At 40.3% G+C, this 27,614-nt stretch overlaps 1 protein-coding gene across 5 annotated transcripts; it reads right to left on the bottom strand.

The window, feature by feature from the left end:
• Nucleotides 1-85: 85 nt before the first annotated feature.
• Nucleotides 86-17,564, bottom strand: CDKN3 (cyclin dependent kinase inhibitor 3). Of its 5 annotated transcripts, none has more exons than XM_053224467.1 (8): nucleotides 17,419-17,564; nucleotides 15,174-15,256; nucleotides 12,476-12,531; nucleotides 11,915-11,959; nucleotides 9,014-9,236; nucleotides 4,834-4,865; nucleotides 2,449-2,549; nucleotides 86-556 (listed from the first exon to the last, which is right to left on the bottom strand). In XM_053224467.1, the coding sequence occupies exons 1-8, from the start codon at nucleotides 17,425-17,427 to the stop codon at nucleotides 470-472; spliced, it is 636 nt and encodes a 211-aa protein (XP_053080442.1). In that variant the 5' UTR covers nucleotides 17,428-17,564; the 3' UTR covers nucleotides 86-469. The 5 variants fall into 5 exon arrangements, with proteins under 5 accessions (XP_053080442.1, XP_026921541.1, XP_026921540.1 ...); XM_027065740.2 differs by having other exon boundaries at nucleotides 2,449-2,552; nucleotides 9,014-9,233; nucleotides 17,419-17,561; XM_027065739.2 differs by having other exon boundaries at nucleotides 2,449-2,552; nucleotides 17,419-17,560.
• Between the last annotated feature and the right edge of the window lie 10,050 nt (nucleotides 17,565-27,614).

Genomic DNA, 27,614 nt, shown 5'->3' with positions numbered 1-27,614 from the left:
GGATCCTTCTCACTCGTGTATGTCTATGAAGGAGGAAAAGCCATGGGAGGAAAAGTGGGAGGAACAGAGGGTGAAAGTTACTTGATTTTAGTTTGTACTCATACCCATTTTTACATTTATTACTATGTTCATTCCACCTGGTAGTTACAAATCATAAAATGAGGTAAAAGTGTGGTAAATAATAAAAATAGGCAGTGAAACATTTTTCCATATGCTCACTTCAGCATTATTTCTAAGTAAAACATACCAGAGGAGACAGTACATATCAGACATTATATAGCAGTTTTTCGATCTTCTAGAAGAGATAAGAGATACAACTGAAATTTGTCAATAAAAGCTTTAGGAATATTTGCACGTACACATTTACATTCAAGTTGATAACACTAGTAAATTTTGTTTCAATACAAATTATGTTAAATAGCTCTTAAATTTCAGACATGGTCATATATATGTTATTTGAAATTCTTTTTTATCTAGATATAGATCTTGATAATGAATCTCTTGATGATAGATGTGCGGCTAGTTTGTCCCGAAACTCATGAAGATAATTATATTGCTGAAAAAAGTAAAGATATATTGAAATACATTGTAGAAAACTAGTTAGCAGAGTAGTACAATCCTAGTAGGCATTAGGAATCAAAAAATAATTGCTAAGAACAATTCTACATCCTTTTGGGTAAGGAAGCGTTTGCATTATGGAGAAGTTTTACCTTTTGATAAAGCTGCATATGGTGTGAAAAAACTTACTTGAAAAGTCTCTCAAAATCAGAAGGCAATGTGTAATACATATGAATGTTTTATAAATCTGTAAAATCCTTTCTCCTTTTACTGGCAGGAGCAAATTAAAATTAAAAATAGTACACGAAGGCATTCTTTTTGCTAATGTATTTTCCTCTGGGGGTTAAGTAGGGAGGAGAGGGTACTTTCTGTAATAGTTAACAGTGGTAGATTCAAGAAAATCTATTTCTTCATTTATAGAAGCCCTAGATTCTGCTACTTGTGATATAACCCATTTGCAGCAATGTTCAGAGTAGTCAATATTTTTTTTAAAAAAATGACTAATCTTAACAGATAAGCAAAATTAAAAAAACTTTAAATAATTTATTTGGAGTTTTAATAGTTTCCCAGAGGATGTTCTTATTCTTCCAATCATCTCATTTCTTCTCATTATTGGGAAGTTGAAATTGCACATTGCTCAGCACATCAGCACAGAGATGGGAAAGCCTGTTGGCCACAGAATGCTGAGGTGATCAACTGGACAGCCTATATAATGTGGGCTTAATTCACTCCAAGATTAAAGGTGTAAAACACATATGCAAATGTTTGACCATTTTGTTGAAAGACTTGAGAACATGTTGAATTTGAAGAATCGTTTAACAGATAAGAAGGTGAATTCTGTTTTTAGAACCTGTACAGTGAAGTGCATCCTGTATGGATTATTTTGAACAACCTTCTTTAAGTCCTGAGAATTATGCTGCTTGGTGACTTTGTTAGTTACTATAATAATTCATATCCATGACACTTGGGTAGACCCCTGCTCCTGGGAAGATGGACTCAAGGCCAGGAAGCCACTAAAGGCCAGGCCTCTTTAAGAGTGCCTGATCCTCTGGTTTAGTCGATTAATGCTGACACAGGGCACTTGGGAAAGGAAGGCAAATTAGCTTTACATATCTAGAAATAAAGTGAAATCTGCAGAATCTTTCAGGAACATTAATACATAATAATATCCTTGGGGCATTGCTACTGCAGAGATTTTGTGGCTGTTGAGGGGAAAGTAAATGTGGAAGATGTCACTTTAGTTATCCACAGCAAAGGATAATTAGTATTGCTTTGCATTTTTTGTATTCTAGTCATTCATCTACTTTAAAAAAATTTTTTTATATGTTTTTTATTTATTTTTGAGAGAGACAGAGCACAAGCAGGGGAGGGGCAGAGAGAGAGGGAGACAGAATCCGAAGCAGGCTCCAGGCTGTGAGCTGTCCGCACAGAGCCCAATGTGGGGCTCGAACCCACGAACCATCAGATGAGGGACCTGATCCGAAGTCAGACGCTTAACTGACTGAGCCACCCAGGTGCCTCTCATCTATGTTTATTAAATATTTTGGTGAGAGGATCTTCACTAGATCTTTTAGGCTAAGAAACTACCAAGTTTATGGTAATCCCCTCATTTTTCCAGATGAGAGGATTCATTCTGAGAACTAAATGGGTAAAAAGTGAACAGTAGTAGATCCTGCGAGAGTAAACTGGCAAGTTCAGATTTTTCATCATTTTGTTTGAAACACTGTGAACTTTTTCAGACATCCAGGTTATATTTAAACATAAATGTTGAACAGGTGATATCTGAATAATAGAATGCAGTGGGTTTTCAGTGCCCTTTTGATGATACAGGACACTGTGTCTATAACTGCCCCTAAACCACAACCACACAGAACAGTCAAACCTCCTTACCTTTATAGTCTGTATTGCCCCAGATCCTCTTAGGTCTCTCAGGCTGTCTATGGCTTGCTCTGGTGAAACTGTGTCAGACAGGTATAGTAGGAGACAAGCGGCTACTAACAGAACATGTTAGGAAAATAGTGTATTGTTAATGATCGGGTAGAGCATTGTATATTTAATTAGACTTCAGCTGGTGCAGAAGATGGAGTTTGGTGTAATTGTTCCAAACGAATTAAATGACTGAGGTCTTTTAGTATGTGTTTTTTGACAGTTAAATTATGATTTTAAATGACTGCGGTTGAATTGAAGTTTAACACTGGCTTCGTTCTTTTTAACAGCTTTATTGAATTACATTTAATCGACCATATGTTTCATTCATTTAAAGGGTACGATTCAGTGGATTTTAGTGTATTCACAGATATGTGCACCCATCAGCACAATTTTAGAACATTTTCATCCCCTCAAAAAGAAACCCTGTCTTCCATTGTCATCCTCCCTGGTCCCCCATCACCCCTCCCCTGAGCAACCACTAATCTACTTTCTGTCTGTGGATTTGCCTAAACATTTCATATAAATGCAACCATATGCGGCCTTTTGTGATGGGCTTCTTTCACTTAGCATAACGTGCTCAGGACTCACACATATTGAGGCTTGTAACCGCTTCATTCCTTCTTAGGGATGAATAATATTCCATTGTACAGATACACACTTTGTTTACCCACAGTCACTTGATGGGCATTTAGGCTGGTTCCAGTTTTTGGCTATTATTAATAATGGTGCTATAAATGTTCGTGTCCAAGTTTTTGTGTAGACATGTTTTCATTTCTTTTGGGCATATACCTCGTGAAATTGCTGGGTAAAGGGCGACTGTATGTTTAAATGTTTGAGGAAGTACTGCCAGACTATTTTCCAAAGCAGCTGCACCATTTTACTCTGTCTCCAGCAGTATATGAAGGTTCCAATTTCCCCAAATCCCAGTGCATGTTTTCTACTTTTCGGGTAATAGCCATCCTAATGGGTATTAAGTGGTATCTCATTGTGGTTTTGATTTGCATTTCCTAGATGACTAATGATGGTAGGCATCTTTTCATGTCCTTATGGTCATTTGTGTATTTTGTTTGAAGAAATATCTATTCAGATCCTTTGTCCATCCTTTAAATTGGGCTGTCTTTTTATTATTGAGTTGTAAGAATTCTTTTTAGGTAAGTCACTTGTCAGATATATGGTTTGCAAATATTTTTTTCCCATTCTCTGGTTATCTTTTCATTTTGATAATGTTCTTAGAAGCACAAAAGCTTTTAATTTTGATACTTTCCAACATTAAAAGGAATAACTGTTAACTCTAGTATGGCATTTCATTAACTTTGTTTTCTAATACTTTTATTTTATTTTTAAAAAATTTATTTATTTTGAGAGAGCGAGAGAGCCAGGGAGGAGCAGAGAGAGCAGCAGAGAGAGAATCCCAAGGAGGCCTGACACTGTCAGTGCAGAGCCTGATGCGGGGCGCAAACCCATGAACCGTGATATTGTGACCTGAGCAGAAACCAAGAGTTGGACGCTTCACCTCAGTCGCCCCTTCTAACACATTTATTAAAAAGTGAACAGTAGGGGCGCCTGGGTGGCTCAGTCGGTTAAGCGGCCGACTTCAGCTCAGGTCATGATCTCGCGGTCCATGAGTTCGAGCCTCGCGTCGGGCTCTGTGCTGACAGCTCAGAGCCTGGAGCCTGTTTCAGATTCTGTGTCTCCCTCTCTCTCTGACTCTCCCCCGTTCATGCTCTGTCTCTGTGTCAAAAATAAATAAACGTTAAAAAAAAAAAAAAAGTGAACAGTAATTACATGAAGTAATTAACTTTGGTTTTCATACTTATGTTACCCATGGATATAATTTAGAATTTACTGTCAGTATCCTAACATCTGCATTAGAAAACAAAACACAAGAATGTAGGTGCTAAGACTTGCACAGTATGTTTTGCAGAATCCTTCAAAATAATGTTGAAAAGACTTCCCATTCCCACCCTAGCTTTCTAGAGAATACCGAATTAAGGGCCTTGAAATTCATTCATTCATTTATTTATTTATGAGAGCATGTGAGAGTCTGGGGGGGGGGTTGAGAAAGAGGGGGACAGAAGATCCTAAGTAGGCTCTGTGCTGACAGGCAGTGAGCCTGACGCAGGGCTCAAACTCACAAACCGTGAGATCATGACCCGAGCCGAAGTCGGATGCTCAACTGACTGAGCCACCCAGGCGCCCCTTTAAATAAATCTTTAGGTCTTAGCAGATTTATATTGTGTTTTGTCTCATTTTAATACAAACTGAGCACATGGCCCAGAAACAGGATATTTTTGTCTACTTTGAGGATTTAAAAAAATTACTGAATAATGAAAATAAATTTCTTACCAAGACAAGATCTTCCAAGTCCTCCATAACAGCTGAAAGGGAAGCACAATTTGAATATTAGACATTTTCATTTCACGCCGCCAATTAGAACTAAAGACTTGCTCCTTCTAAATTTGCCTTCTGTTTCTAAATTTAATAGTGCTTGCTAGCACAGTGCCTGGCACACAGAGGTTAATAAATATTTTTACATTAATAAAGAGTAAAGTGTGCTTGTTCATTTGTTGGGAGGTATTCTCTGAATACCTCTAAGGATCAATGCAGGCAGGCCCTTTTTATTGATCTTTTTAAACACCAGTATCCACATCAGAGAAGTGGAACATGTTACTAAATAGATAGAAATCAGACTATTTTTACCAACTGCCAGTTTATTTCCTCTGTCTAAACAAAACCTTAGTGGTTATGGGACAAGTCCATATGACACAACAACTCCTTATTTATCTAAAAAGAATACAGAGGTGGCATGTTATAGAGATTTAAAGCATGGTTTCTAGAGCCCTACTGTCTGGGGCTGAATGGTCAATCTGTCATTATTACATGTGTGAACCTAAGGAAGTTATTTAACCTCTCTGGGTCTCAGCCTTTTCATCTATCAGATAGTGACAGCCACAGAATCTGTATCATAGTTAGGACTGAATGACATAACTAACATTTGTAAAGGGCTTACAACAGAGCTTGGCACAGAGTAAGAAGTAAATGAATGTTAGCTGCTATTGTCTAGCCTTGTGAAGAAATCAGCAGTCTGTATAACTGGATTTTCCAGAAAAAAATCATGATTAACCTCAAAGCAATAAAACCATTCATTCTAACTACTTTCAAAGATGCTAAAAAAAAAAAAAATGTATTGTACAATTCCTGACTTTCTTAGAGGGTATACTGAACCTAATTTGGTGCTGCTGACTTATCAGGAACATAAATTACTGTGGTGTACTAAAGATGAAGCTGGAGATACAGGTCTTGGGATAGGATGTGAGATAGAGGAGCAAACAGATACTGACTCCTATGTATTCATGAACTTGCTTTCCACAAATATGCCAGATATAAGGATCTACCATAGACAGGTGGAGAGAGGTAGAACACTTCAGTGGTTTTCTGCAAGATGAACACTGCTTTCTACCCATTGCTACCTTTATCTTTCCTCCTCTGATTCCTGCTTATCCTTCAAGTCCAGTTCTGAACTGCCCTTGTGCCCCCACAGAAACCATCACTGTCATTTTTGCTGCCTTGTGCATACCTTGTGTGACTCTTACTGCACTTACATGTAGTGTTGTTAGCAGGGGCTCCTTGAGGGTGGGGACTGTGCCTCACAGTGTGTGTTTTGTATTCTTAGTGTTTGGTGCACAGTGGATGTTATGGGTTGAATTGTATCCCCATAAAGCTATGTTGAAGTCCTAATCCCTGGTACTGTGAATGTGGCCTTATCTGGAAATAGGGTCTCTGCAGATGTAATCAAGTTAAGATGAGGTCACTGGGCCCTAACCCAACTGGGTCATCCAATATGACTGGTGTCCTTATAGGAGGAAGTACCCTGAGAAGACACAGCAATGCAGAATCATGTGACGACAGAGGCTGAGATTGGAGTGATAATGGCTGTGAGCCCAAGGACACCAAGGAGTGACGGCCACCACTAGAAGCTAGGAAGAGGCAAGGAAGGATTCTGTCAAAGTCTCAGAGGGAATATGGTCCTGTTGACACCTTGATTTTGGACTTGTAGCTTCAGAACTGGGGGAGAATAACTTTCTTTTCTAAGCTACCTGTTTTATAGTACTTTTTTTTTTTTTTTTTTTTTTTTAGAAACAGCACAGTACAGTAGGCAAGTAGCATCCCCTGATTTTATAAAGCAACAGAAATGCACAGGGAGAATCAGTGAGACAGTATTGGCAGGCAGCAAGACAGTGGAAAACAATTTACCAGATCTAGTTTCTGAGAGATAAACTCTAGAGCCGTCTAGCAATGTGGGCACTCAAAGATAGCAGAATGGATAGACAATTGTCTTTATCCAAACATTAGTCACTATAGGACACCTTTGAAAGCTCTAGGACAATGAAAATTTCCAGTCATCAGATTCTTTATTTTATGGGAACCAGAAGCATTCAACATATGCAGGGGCTACCCAACCATCTTTCCATCCTGTTTGTATTCTGTTCAAACAGCAGATAGCATTTGGTGTGCTAGAACTTGCTCGAGTAGTATTTGTTAAATTTCACTATCTGAGCTAGTTTGATCTCTGGAAACTCTTCAGTAGAGGCTGCTTCCAAGGATTTATTAAAAAAAAAAAAAAAAAATCTCAGGACTGATTTGAAAAATGGGCCCGGGAGTGCCTGGGTGGTTCAGTTGGTTAAGCATCTAACTTCAGCTCAGGTCATGATCTTGCTGTTGGTGAGTTCGAGCCCCATGTCAGGCTCTGTGCTAACAGCTCAGCACAGAAGAGCCTGCATCTGAAGAGCTTGCTTCAGATTCTGTTTCCCTCTCTCTCTGCCCCTTCCCCACTTGCACTCTGTCTCTCTCTCTCTCTCTCAAAAACATTAAAAAAAACATTAAACATTAAAAAAAATTTTTAAAAAATAGGTCCAAAAATTGGAAAATATTTTTCACCAGCCACAGCTAATCATCTAATGCTATTTAACTTAGTCTTACTAGAAAATTTAGCAGAGTCAACTTTAGTCTAAAGTTTTGCTTTTATAATTAGTAAAGCAATTAGTAATTGCTTACAATTACAGATTATGCTTTTCTCTAGAGAAAGGTTGGAAACTGTAGAATGCGGGATGGTTTCTCTTTATTCCTTACTCTCCTGGCTATAGTTCTCTGTACATTAGAGTTTAGTTCAGCCACATATGGTTTGTGTCCCCAAAGACCCTTGTACTAGCTGGTTTGCCTTCAAAGGGAAACTGTTGACATGAGGCCCTGGAGCTCTAGATTGAAGGAGAGAAGGTAGCTGGGCTTTGCCTTTCCCTTGCTGCCCTGAGCCCGGCGCTCTGGTTATTTGGTATAGTCTGCATACTTTCTAGCTCAAAGCAGTGACTTTAGGGCTTTTGAGGTATCAAACTGTTTAATACTCTATCTTGTTCCAGAAAGGATTAAGCAGTTTATTAGGATACAGAAAGTACAAGAAGCACAGAGAAGGACTAGTTTGCTGCCTATGGCCGGCCCTCTACTGTTAACGGGTCTCACTGCTGGCAGGGCATCTACTATTATTATCCATAGTACCACTTCTAATCTTTGTATTGCTACTGTCCGTTGCTGATTGTCACTCCCTTTTCCTTTCTCCGTGCTTTTTTTTCTCTCCTTTTTTCTTCCTTAACACATTTTATTTTGTTTTAAACTTCCATACCAGCAGCTTTGCATAGCCATTGACAAGCAATGGGAGTCCCTCCTTCATTTTGGTGAGAAATTCATATCATCAAATGTAATTTTCCAGTCATATTTTTAAGACTGCTCATTGCTTATGAATGATTTCTTTGCTAATTAGAAAAATTTTTTTTTACACTTCTTTATTTTTTTAGAGACATAGACAGAGCACAAGTTGGCGAGGGGCAGAGAGAGAAGGAGACAGAATCCGAAGCAGGCTCCAGGCTCCGAGCTGTCAGCACAGAGCCTGACATGGGGCTTGAACTCACAAACTGTGAGATCATGACCTGAGCCGATGTCGGACACCCAACCAACTGAGCCACCCAGGCGCCCCAGAAAATTTTTTTTTAACATTTATTTATTTTTGAGAGATAGAGACAGAGCACAAGTGAGAACGGGGCAGAGAGACAGGGAGACACAGAATCCAAAGCAGGTAAATATCTGAGTGCTTGCTCTGTAGCAGACATTGTACTAGAAATTTCATATCTTATCTCTTTTTTTTTCCTTAAAGTTTATTTATTTATTTTGAGAGGGGGGATTGAGAAAGAGAGAGAGAGAGACAGAGAGAGAATCCCAAGCAGGCTTTGAGCTGACAGCATGGAGCCTGATGCAGCCCAATGCAGGGATCAATCTCATGGCTGTGAGGTTCTGACCTGAGCCGAAACCAAGGGTCAGGTGCTTAACCAACTGAGCCATCCAGGTGCCCTGATGCCTTATCTCCTTTTAATCCTTGCACCAAACTATAAGGTAAGTAATAAGTAAGGATGCAACAATTGGAAAAATCATTCTGACTGGGACATTTCTCATGTAACAAACAGAGAAAAGAAAAACGTACTGTATTAAGGTTTTCCGGTTATTCTTAAGGCAGATTGCGAGCTCCTCCATTATTTCACAGCAGCTGGCTATGTTAGGAGTCCCTCCATCTGGGATTGGATGATGATGAGTGATAATTCCATACTGATGGTAGAGGTCCAAAAGGTTTGGGACTCTGTATTTTGACAGTTCCCCTCTGGTGCAGAAAACAAATATGTCTTGTATACCATAGCTCTTTAGTTCTTCTGCCAATAGACCAAGAGACGGATACACATGTACAAAATATTACAAATTTAAATACAGTCAAGACAGAGAATGTGGTGTTAAATTTCTTAAGCCAAACTAACAGATGATAATCTATACATTTGAAATACTTATTGATAATCTAAAACAATATTAATCTGTCTTCAAAGTAGGGTAAAAATCAAGTCACTAAGCACAAAATAGGAATTAGAAATGCCTGAACCAAAAGGTGCTTAAAATTAAACCTGACTTAATAATTCAAAATGCTTTTTACTGAATTTAAGATGAGTCAATTATATTGCTGTTCTTGAAAAAAGATCTTTTCAATACTGCTTTAAAGTAAATTTTGAAACATCTAATATTTCAAGATAAACTCTTGTGAAGAACTGACAGCACATTTTTCCCCCTGATTTTTTCTCACAAAATTCATGTTTGTTACTTTCATCACTGCTGTTTTGTTTGACCCTACGCCTTGTATGTAAATCTCCAGCATGCCCATGGTGCCTGAGCTCATGTTCTCCTTTATGTTTGTACTGTGCCACCCCATCATGCATCTAATTTTGTGAACTAGGTCTCCAGAAATAAAACGTTAACTGTGTTAGAATTATGCAACTTAGCTAATTTTCACTATAATGAATATGAACCAAGCAATTGTACTATAGGCCATTCTATACACTGGAATGTCCTTATGGCAATATTCATTATAGACCATTAGGTTCAAAATGAATAACTAATTCTGGATGATCTCAGTCTCCTCTCTCCCCCTGCCTCCCAAATCCTGGGCCATTTAACTAAGCACAAAGTGCCTTTCATCATGAACCTCCAGATTTGTACCTGAAATGTGGCTAGTGCAAATTGAGATGTATTTTAAGTGTAAAATATAGATCTGATTTCAGAGGTTAAGTACAAAAACCCATATCTGGGGCGCCTGGGTGGCTCAGTTGGTTAAGTGTCCGACTTCGGCTCAGGTCATGATCTTGCGGTCCGTGAGTTCGAGCCCCGCGTCAGGCTCTGTGCTGACTGCTCAGAGCCTGGAGCCTGTTTCTGATTCTGTGTCTCCCTCTCTCTCTGACCCTCCCCCGTTCATGCTCTGTCTCTCTCTGTCTCAAAAATAAATGAACATTAAAAAAAAAAATTAAAAAAACCCCCATATCTCATTAATAATTTGTTTTATATTTAAAGCCATTGACAATGTACTATTTAGGCTATGCTAGGTTAAATAAAATATATTATCAAGTTAATTTCATCTGTTTTTAATTTTTTACTGTGGCAACTTAAAAATGTAAAGTTACATACATGGCTTCTATTTGTGGCACCCATTATATTTCCAGTGGACAGTGCTGCTTTAGGTAATACTATTATTTTTTTTGTACTTCTAAAAGGATTAAACCTGTAGTTAGCATACTTCACCATTTTCAAGAGTAGGTAATTTTCTATCTGCCTCTCGCACACATAACTGCTATTATACAGTGGTTTTCAAGCTTTCCTAGAAAGGACTCTGAGGAGGAGCCACAGGAGCTGGTGCAGGGAGAGTCTAGGTCTCTCCTATCATCAGATTGTCATCTCTTATACATTGGATTGGATTGCATTCAAGATCTCAATGGAAGACAAAAGGTTTGGTAAACTATTGGAAATCCCAAATTCCAAAATATTGGAAGGGAACAGGGCTTTCCAAAATGTGCAAGACTGGTTCTTGAACTAGTGATTTTCATTATATTTTGCTTATGACTTAAATGGTCTCCAAATGAAAAGTTTCTACCATGGCAGGTACCTCTAAATCAGAGAATCTTTACAAATACTGCAAGAGTCAACTAATCTACTAGCCTCCAGTCCTTTTTGGTAGGTAAGGAATAAATTAGAGAAGGTACATTAATAAATTGATACTCCAAAACAACTGGGAAAAAAATGTAAGATCCAACAAATTTTTACTGGTCAGAATCAAGATATATTACATATTTATCTTATATATTTATATATATCATTTATATATTATATTTATCTCTATATTTATTTTGTTGTATTATAAGGACATTGGTAGGACTATTAGCCTTGAGCTATTCCAGGCCAAGCAGGATAAAATATTTTGAAAATCCAAGTTTTTTAGTACCATGGAATATGTAAACTCCAAATTGGGGTGGATTGTCAGAATATTTGTGGGATTATTAGACTTGAGGGTATAGTGGTATGAACATCTTTGGGCCTGTGACGATTGGCCCTACTCCATCTTTCTCACCTAGACGCTGGATCTCTAAATTCTAACCAGGATGGACAATTTCACTACTACCTCTGGGTTCCCAGTTCAGGCTTAATTTCTGCTATCACAACAATCAAGTCTGCAAAGGATAGTGTGTTCAAAGATCTTGGCAGTGAAATGTCAGTTTTCTGTTTACATACCTTCCTCCCTCTAATGTATACATTTTAAACTCAAATGCAATTTCTATGTGTAACTACAACAATCGGTGAAAAGCAATGCTATGTTTAATAAATGAGTTAGTTCTCTGTGCCCTTTGCAAATACCTCTTCTCATGTTAGAATAAATCTATAGTTTAAAACTATGAAATATCAAACATTTATGTGGTATACCAAACAGAGACTAACGTTTGTTCTTTTTGACAAAGAGATTATTTTCAGTGTTATTCAGAAAAAAACTATTAATATGGTTGTTTCATGTTACACCTACCTGTATCTTTTTGGATATTTCTTCTAACATTTTTAAATTTACAACCTATAAGCAGTAATAAGGCAAGTGAAAAAGTCAGTTTTTAATCATATATAAGAAATATACTTAAACACAAACACAGCTACTTTAGAAAGTCATACCATATGATCATTTATATGTTGCGATTTCATTTTGAATATGGATTTCGATTTCTTATATTCTTAGTGATATAATTGCAGGGATTCAGAGATCCCAGCTGAAGGAACTCCTCATCCAAAGATTCTTTGCTCTGTGTCCTTTCTATAACAAGTAACTGCTTGTTGCCCGCAGCCTCACCTGTACCCCAGTGTTTACGTTTTATTAAGGTAGGTGAGTCAGAAATATAGAACCATGAATGTGGGTCTGGAAGGGTTGAAGAGTGATCTGTGTTCTTTTAGCTACAGCCCACAGGAGGGCTTCCAAAAGTGACTTCCCCAGGCTGCTGATCTATGAAGTTCTCTTACTGCTCAGTACAGAGTATGGTGTGTTAGCTGACAAAAAATTATCTGAAGTATCTCAATAGGAAGCCAACTGTAAACCTACCTGGAAGAGCACACAAACCAAGAAACTGAGAACAATTCACTCGTGACAGGGGTAGCCTGAAAAGAATAAAACTTTAATTCAGTTTTTTAAAAAGTTGTAAATGGAAATTCAGTTTAACACATGTGTGCTTGGCACTGAACAAGGGTGTTTTAAAGTTTGACCATAGTCATAAAACAAAAATGCATATGCAAACATCAATGTGTTGTTCACAAAAAGGCCCAAAGAGGCTGGTAGTTTTAAAACAGGGACTTATCATTTACTTTGTCACAATTTAAGTCTTAAAAGTGGCAAGTTAACTTAAACTTACCTTAAAGATAATAATGCCTAGATTGCCTACAGGTAGTGTAAAGCATTAAGGTTTTAAGTTACCCTGTGGTATGATATCTGAGATACTTTGTATTAGTAACCTTGGGGAATAAGCTAGAAAATTACCTTCTGACGATTTCATCCCCAGCATTCATTGTATATTACTATTTTAAGATTTCTTTGTAGCCTTCCTCTTTTAAAAAAATATTTTTGAAGTTTATTTATTTATTTTGAGAGGGAAAGAGAGTACAAGCAGAGGAGGAGCAGAGAGAGAGGTAGAGAGGGAGAATCCCAAGCAGGCTCTGTGCTGACAGGGCAGATGCAGGGCTTGAACTCATGAACTGTGAGATCATGACCTGAGCCAAAATCAAGAGTCGGATGCTTAACTGACTGAGCCACCCAGGCACCCCATGTTGTAATAGATTTTGGTTAAAATAAAACAATTTCAAGAAATCATATTCCCAGTTTACAGTACTCAGGGACAAAGTGGGTAGAGGCTAACCTTGTCTACAAGACAGAAGATGAGTTTAGAGGAAAACAGAGGTCATCATATAAATACCACGTGACTCTGAAAATTAGATGAGGTTTTGAGTTTGAAAGGGGGGTAAGGAGGGAAATGAAAGATAATTGCTATTTGATGGTGGAATAAAAGGAACTTTAGGGATAACACCCTCTTTTCTCTTCCTATAGTTGGGAATGGTATTTTCTTTTTAAAAATTTTTTAGAAACTTAAAAAAAAAATTAAACTCCAAGTTAGTTAACATATAGTGTAATAATGGTTTCAGGAGTAGAATTTAGTGATTCATTACTTGCATATAACACCCAGTGCTCATCCCAACAAGTGCCCTCCTTAATGCTCCCTCACCTGTTTAGCCCATCCCTCCACCCGACACTCCACTATCAACCCTCAGGTTGTTCTTTGTATTTAAGAGTCTCATATGGTTTGTCTCCCTCTGTTTTTATCTTATTTTTGCTTCCCTTTCCCTATGTTCATCTCTTTTGTTTCTTGAATTCCACATAGGAGTAAAATCATATGATGTTTGTCTCTCCCTGACTTATTTCGCTTAGCATAATATACTCTAGGTCCATCTACGTTGTTGCAAATGGCAAGATTTCATTCTTTTTGATCACCGAGTAATATTCCATTGTATATATACACCACATTTTCCTTATCCATTTATCAGTCGATAATGCTGCTATAAACATGGGGGTGCACGTGCCCCTTCGAATCAGCACTTCTGTATCCTTTGGATAAATACCTAGTGGTGCAATTTCTGGGTCATAGGGTAGTTCTGTTTTTAATTTTTTGAGGAAAACCATACTGTTTTTCAGAGTGGGAATGGTGTTTTCTTAAAGAGAGATTATTACATTTACAGGGATGAGAAAAAGCATTGATTGTTGTAGAGAATCTGGTGTAACCAGAAGTCACTGCCAAGATTTTTAAGTTGATTCTATATAGAAACATTTGTTTTTTGCTCTAGTATCTGTGGTAATATGGCTTTTATCTTAAGCAGGGTCTGCTAGTAGATGCATGACTGTGGCAAGTAGTTCTAGGATTTGACTAAATGACAAACAATTAAATATCTCATCCTATGTTTGGTATACTATTCTTTTGTCCTAAAAGAATAAGTGAGTTTTGGTACCAAATGGGAGATATTCTGATTTTATCTCAACTCCTTAGTTACTTGTTTCTACTATGGTTTTCTGAATGCAGAAGAACAATTTCCCCCTAAGTCCCCCAAAAAGGAAAGCCTTATTCTATCATGGATAGTAAATAAAGCAGAATTGGAAAATCCCTTAAAGATTAGAATTATACAACCAGCAGGAAAAAAAACCACTAAATATTTTTTATTTTATTTATTTATATAAAATAAATATTATTTTATTTATTTTATTTATAAATATTTATTTTATTTTTATTTTATTTATTATTATATCATAGATAGTAAATAAAGCAGAATTAGAAAATCCCTTAAAGATTAGAATTATACAACCAGCAGAAAAAAATCACTAAATATTTATTTTATTTATATAAAATAAATATTATTTATTTTATTTATAAATATTTATTATTTATTTATTTATTTATTTTATTTATTTTGAGAGAGAGAGCGAGAGAGAGTGAGCATGTGCATATGAGTGAGCAGGGGAAGGGCAAAGAGAGAGACAATCCCAAGCAGGCTCTGGGCTGTCAGCGCAGAGCCTGACGCAGGGCTTGATCTCACGAACTGTGAGATCATGACCTGAGCTGAAATCAAGAGTCAGACACTTCAATGACTGAGCCACCCAGGGACCCCACTAAATATTTTTAATATGTGGACTATGTATCTACATGGATTGTGATGTACAGATCAAATAATTTAGCTCATCATTGATCAGAAGTTTAACATACCATGATATCTGAATTGGAGTCTGTTCATCTTCAATAGGCTCTTCATCTGATGAGTCAAACTCACTTGTTTGCAATGAACTGGGCTTCAAAAGAAATCAGTTATGTTAAATAACTGTAAAGAAAAATATTTACATATAAGCTGACCCTTGCTTAACACAATGAATGCATATTTGCAATTTATTCAATTTGGACTATGAGAATGGTCAGCAAAAATAAATAGATTTTACCATCCTATTGATAATTACAGCACTCTGATGGAAAGAGAGTTGGATTGGTAACAAACCAGGATTCTGGTCTTGGCTCTGCCATTTACCATATAATCTTGGACAAGCAACTCCAATTTATTCTGGGTCTCAGTTTTCCACAACTAGAAAGTGAGGAGATATATTCATTCATTCACAAACATTTCTTGAACACCTTTATTTGCCAAGCTCTGGAGATGCAAAGAGCCATGAAATAAATAGCTTCAGTATAGTTGGAGGGAGAGATATGTGCATAGATTACAGAAGAAAGTTGTAAGTGCTAACCTGGACGCATAAACTATGCACTTTAGGGCAGGGAAGGGAGTGACTGTCAGGGAGCTGGACAGAGCTTCAGCGGACATACATTAGCTGGGTCTTAAAGGATGGGCAGGAGGTTTTTAGGCAGATAGGGAAGAAGTTAAGGCAATAAAGGCAAAAGGGGAAAGAGCTTGTTTTCAGGAACTGAAACATCAGGGCAGAGAAGATGAAACTGGGGTAGTTTGCCTCCTCCATTTCTCAAACAATAACCCCCCTAACAGCCTACTAGTTTGGTGGATGGGGGTGTACAGGTAGGATAACCTGCTACTTTGTGAACCCGTGGACTAGACACACTGAGATGGACTTTGCACAATGATCTAAAGAGTTGGAACTCAATCCTGTAGGCCTGTTTTCTAAAGGAGGGACAGCTGTTTCATAGGACCAGTGAAAAACACACCTTTCTTCTTACTTCCTACTTGGAACCAACTGAGAGAGAACACAGTGGAGAGGCAAATGGAAATCAAGAGGTTAGTTTTATTACTGAGTGTTAAAGGGAGGACGTGGCTTTAAAGCTGTGGTTAAGTGGGCTTGTCAATTCTTCACTCCAGAATTGGACTCATTCCCCCAGTCATAGGCAGCTATGGACAACCCAGGGCTCCCCAGTGGCCAAGAGCGCCCTAGAAAGTAATCTCTGCAGAGAGAAGGGACGAAAGGGTTCAGCTGCTTGTGTTCAGCTCCTCTCAAACTGGGGGATCAGATCCCTCACTCTGTCCCTTCTGGGGACAAGTGGAGAAAGAGGCCAAGAGTGAAGGACAGCTGATGCCTCTCCACATGGAACCATGGGGATTAGCAAGTGTAAGTAGCTAATGTCCTTTCCAGCTCTGAAGCTATATTCTATAATGGTCTTGTTTGTTACTACAAGATCACATTACAGAGCCATTTAGGCTACGGATTTGAGTTGCTTTGGATCTCTGTATTATTATCAACTCAAAGGTTTTTAAATATTCAATAGGCTGCAAACCCTGGTGGTGGGTGATGTGAGTCAGGTGGGGCCACAGCACCTTGCGCCTGTTTTTCCTTTCTCTTTAAAGCAGTTTTGATGATTCCAGATTTTCAGAGAGAGAAAGAAAGAGAGTGTGGCCCATTCACTCAGGCTTTCCCAGCCAGGCTTACAAATCCTAACAGAGTTGGATGTTTCTGCTTCCCCTGGCCCAGGGATTCTGAACCCCAGAAAAGGACGCAGTGCCAGTTGGCCCTGGGGGATGGTGAAGCACCCACAAATGGGGATTGGCAATCTTTTATAGTGAGGTTTTCCCCGTCTGCGGTGAGGACCGCTCTCCAGCGGGCGCAGGGCAGCCCCGGACATCCCTTGGGGCCGGGCATCAGGCAAACTGATACACGGAGACACCTAAGCTCTCCATGCCTCAGTTTCCTCCATAAAACGGGATTCAGCCCTCTCTGGCAGGGCTCTCCTGAGGCTTAGGAGACTCTGCAGGAGACAGTGCCCAGCCTGTGCACGACAAGTTCACAACGAATGTCCGCCTTCCCCTCGTCCGCCACCGACCCTGTTCCTTTTCAATCATCGCTCTCCCCAATTTAGGAAAGCGCCACCTCCCCGACCTCGGACGGTTACAGCGCGAGTCAGGCCCGGGACCAGGCCGGGGCTGTCCCTGGGCCCGCAAACTGGCTTCGGGGACCGCTTCTCTCCCTGTGGCTTCGCTTCTCCGAGCCTCGGCCCGACTCACCGGCTTCATCGCTGGCCGCCCCACGTCGTGACCGGCTGCCGCCTCGGTCTAGCAGCACCGGCGCCTCAGCGACCGCCCCGCGCGGAGGCAGCCCCTCCGCTCAGCTCATTGGTACATCCTTCTGTGAGGCGGGACGCGGCGACTTCTAGAAACCAATCAGGTACCCTCTCCCTATTTCTTCCTCCGCCCCCGAGTACCTTTAACTGCTCATTGGTTTCTAGGGGGCTTTTGAAAGACGCGCGGGAGGAGGGCCCTGTAGAACGTTGATTGGCTGGGAGGGCACCATAGAGGGAGGGGGCGGAGCGCGGGGCCCGGAGAAAGCCTCTGAACGGCCCCTAACACTTTTGAGGATGCTGGAAAGCCTTTCTCATGGCAGGATTCCAGAGTGGTACCAGGGTAGGGAATTTTGTCTCTTTTCTTGATTTTTTAAATTTTTAAAAATTTTTAATTCTTTTATTTAAAAAATTTTTAAGGGCAGAGGGGGAGCGCTGTCCTGGAGCACCTTATGAAAACACACCACACCTCGTAGACTTTATACTTATGGTCACAGGGCTAAAAATACAGAATATAAACATACTTGTATGTTTGATATTTTATGTTCTTTAACATTCTAGGATCTAGACAGGTTGTAGATCCACTTTCCTGTTCGCTAAATATGAATGAAATAGTTTTGTATGAAGGGAAGAGAAGTCTCCAGATGATTTTAAGTGCCAGTGTTTTTACCTAATCGGCTGTAATATTTAAGAGCTGTGTTTGATTATTTTCTCCCCCATTCTCCAGTCCTTATTTAGCTGACCATGGGGAGAAAGTCACTGGTAGCAATATTACCTGCACATCTGCGGAATATGTGGATATTTTGGCTCCCTTACTCATGTTGTGAAAACCAGTGGGTATACAGCCATTAGGAGAAATTCTTTAGTAAAGAAGATAGCACAGTTTGACTAGGAATGTGTATTAGGGTTCTACAGAGAAACAGAACAGAGAATTATTTTAAGGATGTGGCTCTCCCAATTGTGAAGGTTTGGCAAGTCCACAAAGTCTGATAGGGGGAGTCTAAGGGGATGGGAACTCAGGAGGGAGTTGCGGTTGGAATTCAAAGGCAGTCTTCTTTAGAACCAGGACTAGAACCAGGACAGGCAGACTCTCTTGCCTTTTGTTCTATTCAGACCTTCAACTGATTGGATGGGACCCACCCACATTATACAGAGCAATCTGCTTCACTCAGTATCCACTAATTTTATTATTAATCCCATCTAAAAACATCTCCACAGAAACATCCAAAATAATGTTTGACTAAATATTTGGGTGTCATAGCTCAGCCAAGTTGGCACATAAAATTAGCCATCATAGATGTGCTGGACTTGATTGATTGATTCATTCAGAAAATATTTATTGAGCACCATCTGTGTCCTAGGTATTATTCAGAATGCTGGGAATAAACTGGAATGAATGAACCCAAGTCTTTGCCTTTATGGGGCTCACATGCTATTGGGGAAGAGATTTAGGTAGTGATGTGCTGTGAAGAAAAATTAAGCAGAGCCTGATAAAGATGCTGTTCTAGGTAGAGAAGTAAAGGAAGGCATCTTTGAGGAGACATCATCTGAGACTCCAAATGAAAAGAGAACGAACCATTTGAATATTTAGAAGAAGAGTTTTCAGTCTGTTTAAAAAATAAGGAGGTGGGGCACCTGGGTGGCTCAGTCGGTTAAGCGGCCGATTTCAGCTCAGGTCATGATCTCGCGGTCTGTGAGTTCGAGCCCCGCGTCGGGCTCTGTGCTGACAGCTCAGAGCCTGGAGCCTGTTTCAGATTCTGTGTCTCCCTCTCTCTCTGATCCTCCCCCGTTCATGCTCTGTCTCTCTCCGTCTCAAAAATAAATAAATGTTTAAAAAAAATAAAAAATAAAAAGTAAGGAGGCACGAAAGCCCTGAGGTAGGAATGTGTTAGGTATGTTCAAGGAACAGCAAGGAGGCCAGTGGTAGAAGAATGAGGAGGTGAATGAGGCAGCGAGTAGTAGGAAATAAATCAGGGCCTTGTGGGAGGCTTAAGAGCTTTTTTTCTAAAAGATTCAGGAAAGGGTCCAAAGAAAGATTGCGACCTGGACTCCAGGGAAGTCCTCTCTGGTGGATATTCAGTACTCCCTCATTCTCTAATTCTCTTCTTTCCACTTCTCTCAATGTTGTTTTCACAGATCTCTTTAATCTTCAGCATCTTTCAGTTCCTCAGAATATACCTTCCTCCTCGGAATTAATGAAGTCCCAGCTCCATCGAGTAGTGTTGTGTAAATTCTGCCACCTTGGCCTCAGCTGCATGTGAACACAGAATCAATCTGTTGTAGCTCCTGCTGATTCTGCAGAGTTGGGGAAGATGAACTTTAGTCTCATGGTAGGAAGGGGGTAGGAAGGGCTGGGGGTAAACTGGGAGTAAACTTCTGGTTTGTTCTCTCCATTAGCAGGGCTGTGTTCAGGCTTTGTCTTTACCTAGACAAACACATCTCACCTCTAGGATGTAGTTTGTTTTTGTTTGTATGTTTTTGTCTAGTCCCAGCGTTGGCAAACGATGGCCAATGGACCAAGTCCCACAGGCCTGTTTTTGTAAAGTTTTATTGGAACAGAGCCATACTCAATTGTATAAGTATTGTCTATGGTGCTTTTGCAGTACAGAGCTGAGTAGCTGCAGCAGAGGCCATATGGCCTGCAGAGCCTAAAATATTTACTATCTGGCCCTTTACAAAAAATGTTTGCCCACCCCTGGTATATAGTCTATGAAAGAAATGTATATGTCTTCTAACAACATGATTTTAAGTCTACTTCTTGCAAAATAAGAGTCCTGGCCTTATTATGCTAAAGAAATATTCTCTGCTTGATGTGGTCCCTTTATTATGGAGGGTCCCACATAAACTGACAAGGCCTTTGGCTGAGCTGTCTGGTTAACCTGGCATAGTAGTAACCTGGTTTCTCTCGGGGGCTTAAGTTCAGTCTGCTACACCTGTAGTCTTCAGTTAATTTGTTGGTATGTGATTTCATGGCTGTTAACAGAAATGTATGTGGTCAAAACAATGTGGAATATTTATCCAAACTAGCAGTGGGAAAAGTGTTAACACGTGTTCACAGACAGGTGAGTATTTTGAGAGATGCTCAAAGAGAAACGAAACATGGTTGCTATCAGTAGTTGCACTTGGATGTACGTTCTACAACTAGATCCATATTTAAAAAATATTTTAATATTAATACTAATGGATATGACCTGTGTGTTAGGGAAAGAACACTGGAACCTTAGAGTTGAATGCAACTTGAGGGAACATACTTCCTTATTCTTGACATACCAAGTTTAAGAGTTTCTCTTATGGTGGTGACCATCAGATACAGCATATGACACGACAGTAAGCATATGTTGTTTCCCCATTGCTTTTCCCTTTGGAGAGTTGCCCCTTTTTCATTTCATGTGATCTTGTTAAGCATGTGATGGGACTGACTCATAAGTGTTCCCTGTTCTTTTGGTCACAGTTATTGGTCCAGGGAAGACAAGTAACACAAACTGGAGCATCCTTTCTTGTTTTGTGTGCTTTGGTTGCTGGTGCTCTTCTTTTCTTTCTTTCTTTTTTAATGTTTATTTATTTTTGAGAGAGAGTGCGGGTGCGGGAGGGGCATTCAGAGAGGAGAAGAGACGATTTATATCCAAGTTAGTTAGTATATAGTGCAACAATGATTTCAGGGGCAGATTCCTTAATGCCTCTTACCCATTTAGCCCATCCCCCCTCCCACAAACCCTCCAGTAACCCTCTGTTTGTTCCCATATTTAAGAGATGTTTTGTCCCCCTCCCTGTTTTTATATTGTTTTTGCTTCCTTTCCCTTGTGTTCATCTGTTCTGTGTCTTAAAGTCCTTGTATAAGTGAAGTCATAAGATATTTGTCTTGCTCTGACACTAATTTTGCTTAGCATAATACCCTCTAGTTCCATCCACATAGTTGCAAATGGCAATATTTCATTCTTTTTGATTGCTGAGTAATACTCCATTGTATATATATACAATATCTTCTCTATCCATTCATCCATCGATGGACATTTGGGCTCTTTCCATACTTTGGCTATTGCAGATAGTGCTGCTATAAACATGGGGGTCCATGTGTCCCTTCGAAACAGCACACCTGTGTCCCTTGGATAAATGCCTAGTAGTGCAATTGCTGGGTCGTAGGGTAGTTCTAGTTTTAGTTTTTTGAGGAACCTCCATACTGTTTTCCAGAGTGGCTGCATCAGTTTGCATTCCCACCAGCAGTGCAAAAGAGATCCTCTTTCTCTGCATCCTCGCCAACATCTGTTGTTGCCTGAGTTGTTAACGTGAGCCATTCTGACAGGTGTGAGGTTGTATCTCATTGTGCTTTTGATTTGTATTTCCTTGATGATGAGCGATATTGAGCATTTTTTTCATGTGTCGTTTGGCCATCTGGATGGTAAAGACAATTTATTTATCCAATCCACTGTTGGTAGACATTGGGTAGTTTCCAGGGCTGGACTGTTAAAAAAATGCTGCTATAAACATTCTTGTCCATGTCTTTTGGTAAACATATGTATACATTGTTGGGCATATACTAGGAGTGGAAGTGTACTTGTTCATTCCTAGTCTATTGCCAAACAGTTTTCCAAAGAGGTTATACCTATTCCCACTCCCGTTGATGCTGTGTCAGAATTCTAGCTCAATATCTTTGCCAGCATTTGGTATTGTCTGTCTTTTTCATTTTAGCCACTGTGTGAGTAATTTTATTTTAAAGCAGCATCTAATTTCAAATTGTTGAAAGGCTAACACTAATCAGTTGGATAACAGAATCAGTAGATGCTGTTCTTTAAGAGGTAGCAAAAGTTCATAATTTTTAGGACTTTTAAGAAATTTTTTTCTGTATTATATGTTAATTACTATGTACATGTATTTTTCTGTATTATTTTAGAAATGTATGTATCATTGCAACATATATATTTTGAGGGTTTATGCCTGCTTTAGATCGTGGAGCTACTGATATGAACTGAGTGGCTCCAAATTAAGAAGTTTCTCAAATTGAGATAACATCGATGAGCACCTCACACTATGATGGAAGAAATAATAATTAAGTTCCCAAGGCATCGCCAGCTTGGGGCTAAAATGAAAGTCCCAGGAATCATCTTTTATGAAATAATATTCCTCTGGTTCTTCCTTTATCCACTATGTGAAACTGCAGCCTCTCTGTATTCCTCATGGTAGTTCAGTGAGTCCTCATGGATGGCCTTCCATATGGTCTGGGATACAAGAGCAAGGCACAGCCTTTGGCTGTCCTGCTCTCGCTCGCTGGGGTGATGTGTCTGGTCACTGCCCAAGCCTGGAGCAGCAGCCATGCTGACATCCACCAAAGGTGCTGTGACTATCCACTGCCGTCCCACCCATTTGTAGTGCCAATTGTACCTTCTCTGTCACTGATGAAATTCCTGGCACGGGATTTCGCTAACCCATGCACCTTCATGCCCTATGGAAATTTTAATGAAACAGCTCTTTTTAACTTCACTGGCTTTTTAAAGCTCTGGTCACAGGACGTTGGGTGTGGCCAACACTGGGCACAACTGGGAATCATCCCTCCCCTCTGGCCCTGTCTTAATGTCATGGAGCCTAACTTGTGTGCTTTGATCTTCTCTTCCGTTTGGATGAGTTACTTCCAGGAGTTCTCTGGCCTCTCCTGTAAACAGTCCTGGCAAGATTATGTCACCCTCTGCCGGCTGTGCCCAGGCATGTCTGAGTCCTGAGTGCTTGGTCTCAAGCTGGGGTGACTGCACGTCTGGGTCGGCCTGGGTTAGTCCTGGTTTATGACTATTGCACTGGCATAGTTATTAACAGCTCTCTCTTTTACTTTCAAAAGTTTCTGCGTTTGGGTGTAAGTTAGTCACCCTCTCTAAACATCTTTAGGGAAGTCTTTCAGAGGTAAAGCAGAATCAACAGTACCTTTTAGAGCAGTCATGAAATAGAATATGTAGAAGAGGATTTTGAACTCTGAAGGCTGGTGTTGACGGTGCACTGACCTGCCTTCTGTCTTGCCCCTGTTCTTCCTGTTGGGCCTCCAGCTGGTAGCCGCTTGGCTCCCCCTACAGGCTCCTCTCTGTTCTGATCCCAGATGGCTTCTTTCACGGAGCTGGAGTGGAGTGCTTGAAACTCAGTTGGAGGTTAATACTTGGAGTAGTGGGCCCACCTAGCATGCCCTTGTGCCCAGATTTCCTAATCTGGCTTCTGCTGTGTTCCCAAGAGTTCCTCCTTTTTTCATACTTTAGTTCTGAATGGGGCCCTAATGATCTCTCGCCATTTACCCCATCCTGTGGCATGCCCTGGAACTGGACTCTGGCTCCTGACCCTCAGTCATATGGTTCTGCGGTCCACTGCCAGGTTTTCCCATACAGCTTGTCCTACTCTGTGCCAGCCCTGATCCCTCAGTCAGTGCACTCTGCTCTCTGGAAGTTTTGTAACCTCTTATCACACTTGCATGCTAGGTTCCCACCAGGAAGGCAAGGTGCTCTAGAAGAAAGGGCAAGGCTGCTGAAGTCCAAAGACTTGGATGCAAGTCTTAGTTCTGTCATTAGCTGTGTGACCTTGGCAAACTGATTACCCAGTCACCTAACCTGATTTACCATCTCCTCATGTGTAGCATATGAAATGAAATTGCTACTTGAAAAGTGTACCTCTGGGCTCAGAGAATTTCCCAGAGAATTTGTTTTTTTGTATAAATCAGTTATGGGGTTGGGTCAATGTTTGGAAAAATCAGATTTCTGAACTTGAGGAATCAAGGCTTTACATAAAAAGAAGCTGGGGAAGAGAACCTGGTACAGCCAACTTGATATTCCATCTTCACATTAGGAGAAAGGTTAGCCAGCTGAGCTATTCACCTATCCCAAAATTGCTTCGAATCCAGAAAGGCCTTGAATGAGATGGCTTCTCACAGGCCAGTGCAACTAGAACCTTTTCCCCCATCTCATGTCATTGGTTTTGGAGAAACTACTTTGTGAAATTTGTCAGGAATGGAGAAGAGTCTGAGACTCTCAAATCTCTGCCTTTCAGTCACACTTAGGTTCATTTTCAATACAATCTAAAATAAGGAGAAAGCATTCTTTTCATCCCTTTATGCTGAAGTGAATTCGGAATGAGTTGGAAACATGTATGTTATAAGCATCCATATTAATGACCTCAAATATAAAACAGAGATTGGCAAGGCCAACCAGATAATAGTTCTGTTCTTCCTGGAATGGGAGAGGGCAGTGGAGAAAAGTAGTTTCAGTAAACATCTCTCTCCTGTGCAGAAATCCCCAGTGTAGGACTGAGATCTGATTAAATGAGTCAGGCTTACATTTATTACGGTATATTACAAACATTTTTCAGCATTCAGAAGTGACTGGTGTCTCCGTGGATTTGGCCAGTTCCTGGCAATTATGCACTTGGCTGCTAGTATAAAGCAGCATGCCAAATGCCTGGAATGATGATCCATGTCTGAGCGGCTTTCAGTCTGGGAAGGATGTTGTTCAAACACCACGTTCCTTCCCAAGGTGGCCAAATCCTGGTTAAGTTCTGTCCTTTAAATCTATTTATCCTGAAACTTGACCAGAAAGGATATGGCCACATCCCTCGCCCCTTTCAGCTTCCGCAGCAAACACCTGAGGGAGCCTGCATGAGCTTTACAGCGTCTGTCTGCTGCTTATCCAGAAGTAGTTTCATGCCTCGTGCCTGAATCAGAAAATCACATTCAGAACATAATGTGTCAGATGGGTTATTAGAAAACACTAATTCTTTCAGAGACTGTTAAATCTGGAGGCCTGGCCGAATTCCAAACTAAGTAATGGCAATTCTTTTTTGAAATGTCCTTCCGGTTTTATTTGAATGAGTATTAACCCACCTGTCCTCAACTGTACCCGATTAACAGTTGTTCTTTGTGCTTCAGCCCTTTAGTAGAAAGAGAGGCTGTTGCTTGGCATTTCTGTATAGTAGTGGAAATTGGTGGAAGAAACCAAACGCTTTTCAGGGATGTGAGCAAGGACTATCCTGGCATGTATGGAGAGGACTGGGATATGTGTTCTACGAGTCAGGAATTTTTGTGTTTTTTGTTAATGACTGTCAATGCTTTCTTGATCCGCACCTGACTCATAATAGCCACTCAGTAAATATTTGTTGAGAGAATAATGAGTGAATAGATAATTATAAACCCAACCTCTTAATTGCACAATAAGTATCATCTTTTGTTTGGGCCTCCTTCTCTCTATTCCTTCCCCACAGACCAGACCCCACAGATCCCCACTGCCACAGATCAGACCTTATCAGTTCTCACCTGGACTATTGGAAGGGTTTCCCACCTGCCTGCTTCCTTCTGCTCCTATATTTCCTCAGGGCATTTTCCACATAAATCTTTTGATGATGTCAGAAGGATCATTTTAAGAGGCAAATCTGATCATGTCACTTCCCTATTGAATACCATTTACTAGTTCTCCACTAGTAAATGAGGATGAAGTTCAAACCTTGAGCATCACATAAAATATTGTTTGTTAATTGCTCCCCCACCCCCCCACATAAACTATGCATGTTAGCTTTCTGGTTGGGGGGCTCAGATTCAAACGCCTACAGTGGAGGGAACGGTGGGGACCAGATGGGGGTGTTGTGAATTGGAGAGTTTATGACCCCATCTAAACGGGACATTCTGTGGCTCCAGCCTGTTGTTGCCTGGTGGGAATTTGGGCCCAGTACAGCCAAATTAAAGATTTTTTTTTTTCCATAAGAAGCTGGATTTTTATGTTACACTTTCTATTTGTTAAATGTTGGAAACTAATTTTAAAAATTAAAAAACATTATGCGGTAGTTCATTATGAAAGTGAAAAAGGAAAACACATGATCTGTGGACTAAATGAAACACATCTGTGCAAGATTGTGCAAGATTGATGCCTGTGTCTAGAACTCCCCCTGAATTCTGCATCGTAGCCACATGGAACTGCTTCCAGTGCCCTAAGCATGTGGCGTGCCTCCTCACCTTTGTTTTTGCTGGCTTGCTCTGTTTGGAATGCCTTCCTTCCTTCTCACACTCCTCCCACCCCACCCACCCTTCTCCCATATAAATGCTAAGGAATTTGGAGTTTATCCTAATTTGTCAAGTCCCTCCTCCTGAGTCCCTTCTCTCTGAAGCATTTCTTGACATTCCTTCACTCCACTTTATGGAGAACCAAGTCATTTTCCTTTGTCCTCCAACAGTTTCTGTGGAACTTCTTTTGTTTCTGTTCTTTGTTTCCATTATGCGGTCTCTAGACTATAAGTTGCAAGGGGACAGTTTCCATGACAAGTTTATCCACATATCCGTAAGGCCTAGCACTGTGGTTAGCACATAGTAGGCACTTAATAAATATCTGTTGAATGAATAAACTAGATGTGCACTTTCTAAAACTGACACTCACTTTACTTTTTATCAAGAAATGCCAAAATGTTAGGGGTGCCTGGTGGCTCAGTCGGTTAAGCGTCCAACTCTTGATCTCGGCTCAGGTCATGATCTCACGGTTTGTGAGTTTTGAGCCCTGCTCTGTGCTGATGGTGCAGAGCCCGCTTGGGAGTCTGTCTCTCCTACTCTTTGCCCTTCCTCTGCTTGTGCACACACGTGCGCTCTCTCTCTCTCTCTCTCTCAAAATAAATAGACTTTAAGAAATAATAATAATAAAAAAGAAACACCAAAAATGTTATTTTATAGTTAAAAACCTAATATCATTCCAAAATCTTCATAACTGATACTATGATATTGGTGCCTCTTTGGGAAGCCAGTGCCAAAGATGGCCACCCGTGAACATGCCTCCCAGTATTCATGCCCTTGTGTAGTTCCCTCCCCTTGTATCTGGGCTGGCTCTGTGACTTGCTTTTTGACCAATAGAGTAAGGTGGAAGAGACCCTGTATGACTTCCAAGCCTGGGTCAGAAGAGGTCTTACTGCTTCCATCTGAGTTTTTTAGAATGCTTACTATTTTTCAGTCTCTCTGGTAACCCAGCTGCTCTGCTGTGTGGAGAGGCATGAAGAGGACACATGTAGGCCAGATATAGACTCCTTTGAAGCCTCAAGCCAATAGCTGGCATCCACTGCCAACATGGAAGTGGGGCATATTGGTCATCTAGCCCAACTGAGCCTTCATATTGAAGCCACAGCCAACTTTGCACTGTTAACTACCTGATGCCC

This window comes from Acinonyx jubatus, chromosome B3 (assembly GCF_027475565.1).
Source record: "Acinonyx jubatus isolate Ajub_Pintada_27869175 chromosome B3, VMU_Ajub_asm_v1.0, whole genome shotgun sequence".
NCBI lineage: Eukaryota > Metazoa > Chordata > Mammalia > Carnivora > Felidae > Acinonyx > Acinonyx jubatus.
Note: the sequence above shows the minus strand (reverse complement) of the source record. Positions and strands in the feature narration are given on the sequence as shown.